Here is a 1,003-nt window from a genome sequence, read left to right on the forward strand (position 1 = left end):
CCCCAAAAAAAAAACCCAAACAAAAACAAAACAAAACAACAAACCTACCCAACAACCCAGAAGAAGAAATAACCTAAAAACTGAAAACAAAACATACCCTTCATATTACAACAAATGCCCCCTTAGAAAAATTGATGTAGTCTAGATCTATAGTTACTAAAGCAAAAGTCTAAATTTTGTTTTAAAATGTACCACCGCCATCACCACCACATATTACGGATGCAAAAACAATTATTCATGTTTCGAATTTGTCTTTTTTTATAAAGTGTGTCGCCATTATAATCTAACAAAAGCTATTTTGTCCTCTGCCGTTCACGTGTTGTGGGTGGTTGGCGGGTGCTTTGGTGTGGTTTGCTCCTTCTTTCCTATAAAAAAAATCTATCATCTCTACCTCACCTCCTTCTTTTATATGTTTGTTACTCTCTTGTAACACCTCTAATCTTCGGCACGTATATGACCTTATTGTGTTGCAAGTACCGTAAAACACTTACTTTTAAAAAAGTCTACATTTTGTTTTAAAATGTACCACTACCACATCATAATTACGGATGCAAAAACAACAATTCTTATGTTTCGAATTTGCCGCCATTATAATCTAACCAAAGCTATTTTGACCTCTGCCGTTCACGTGTTGACTATATATATATTTTTTTTTTTTTTTTCCCCCCCCACCAGAAAGACTCGACGTGTTATGAGCAGCAGCATTCTCCGCCCACACTCACACTCTCACTCTCAACATCGTACTCTGTGGCTTGTGGCAGTTTTGCTGGGACCCTGGGGTAGAGAGCTGAGTCGACGACGGTCCTAGCTGCTCACCATGATAATGAACATGGAGGGCGGCCATTCTGGGGAGCAGTATCTACCGGCCCGGGGGCAGCACGGATCTCCTGCCTGTATGCTGACCAGTACACCTGTAGGAGTGGCGCCTCCAGGGATGTACGGGGCGATGTCTGGACACCACGCGGGTAGGTCTGGGTCTGGGTCTAAGGGGGACGGGAGGGGG

The 1,003-nt window shown here is 42.8% G+C and overlaps 1 protein-coding gene across 1 annotated transcript in view; it reads left to right on the top strand.

Moving 5' to 3' along the window:
• LOC101861899 (forkhead box protein B2) overlaps positions 1 to 1,003 on the top strand; it is a 10,452-nt gene that overhangs the window by 3,441 nt on the left and 6,008 nt on the right. Inside the window, exon 2 of the mRNA XM_005102192.3 lies at positions 676 to 965. Coding sequence (XP_005102249.1) covers positions 818 to 965 — 148 coding nt within the window. The 5' untranslated portion in view covers positions 676 to 817. The remainder of the gene's footprint in view (positions 1 to 675; positions 966 to 1,003) is intronic.

This window comes from Aplysia californica, unplaced genomic scaffold, assembly GCF_000002075.1.
Source record: "Aplysia californica isolate F4 #8 unplaced genomic scaffold, AplCal3.0 scaffold00316, whole genome shotgun sequence".
NCBI classification, from domain to species: domain Eukaryota; kingdom Metazoa; phylum Mollusca; class Gastropoda; order Aplysiida; family Aplysiidae; genus Aplysia; species Aplysia californica.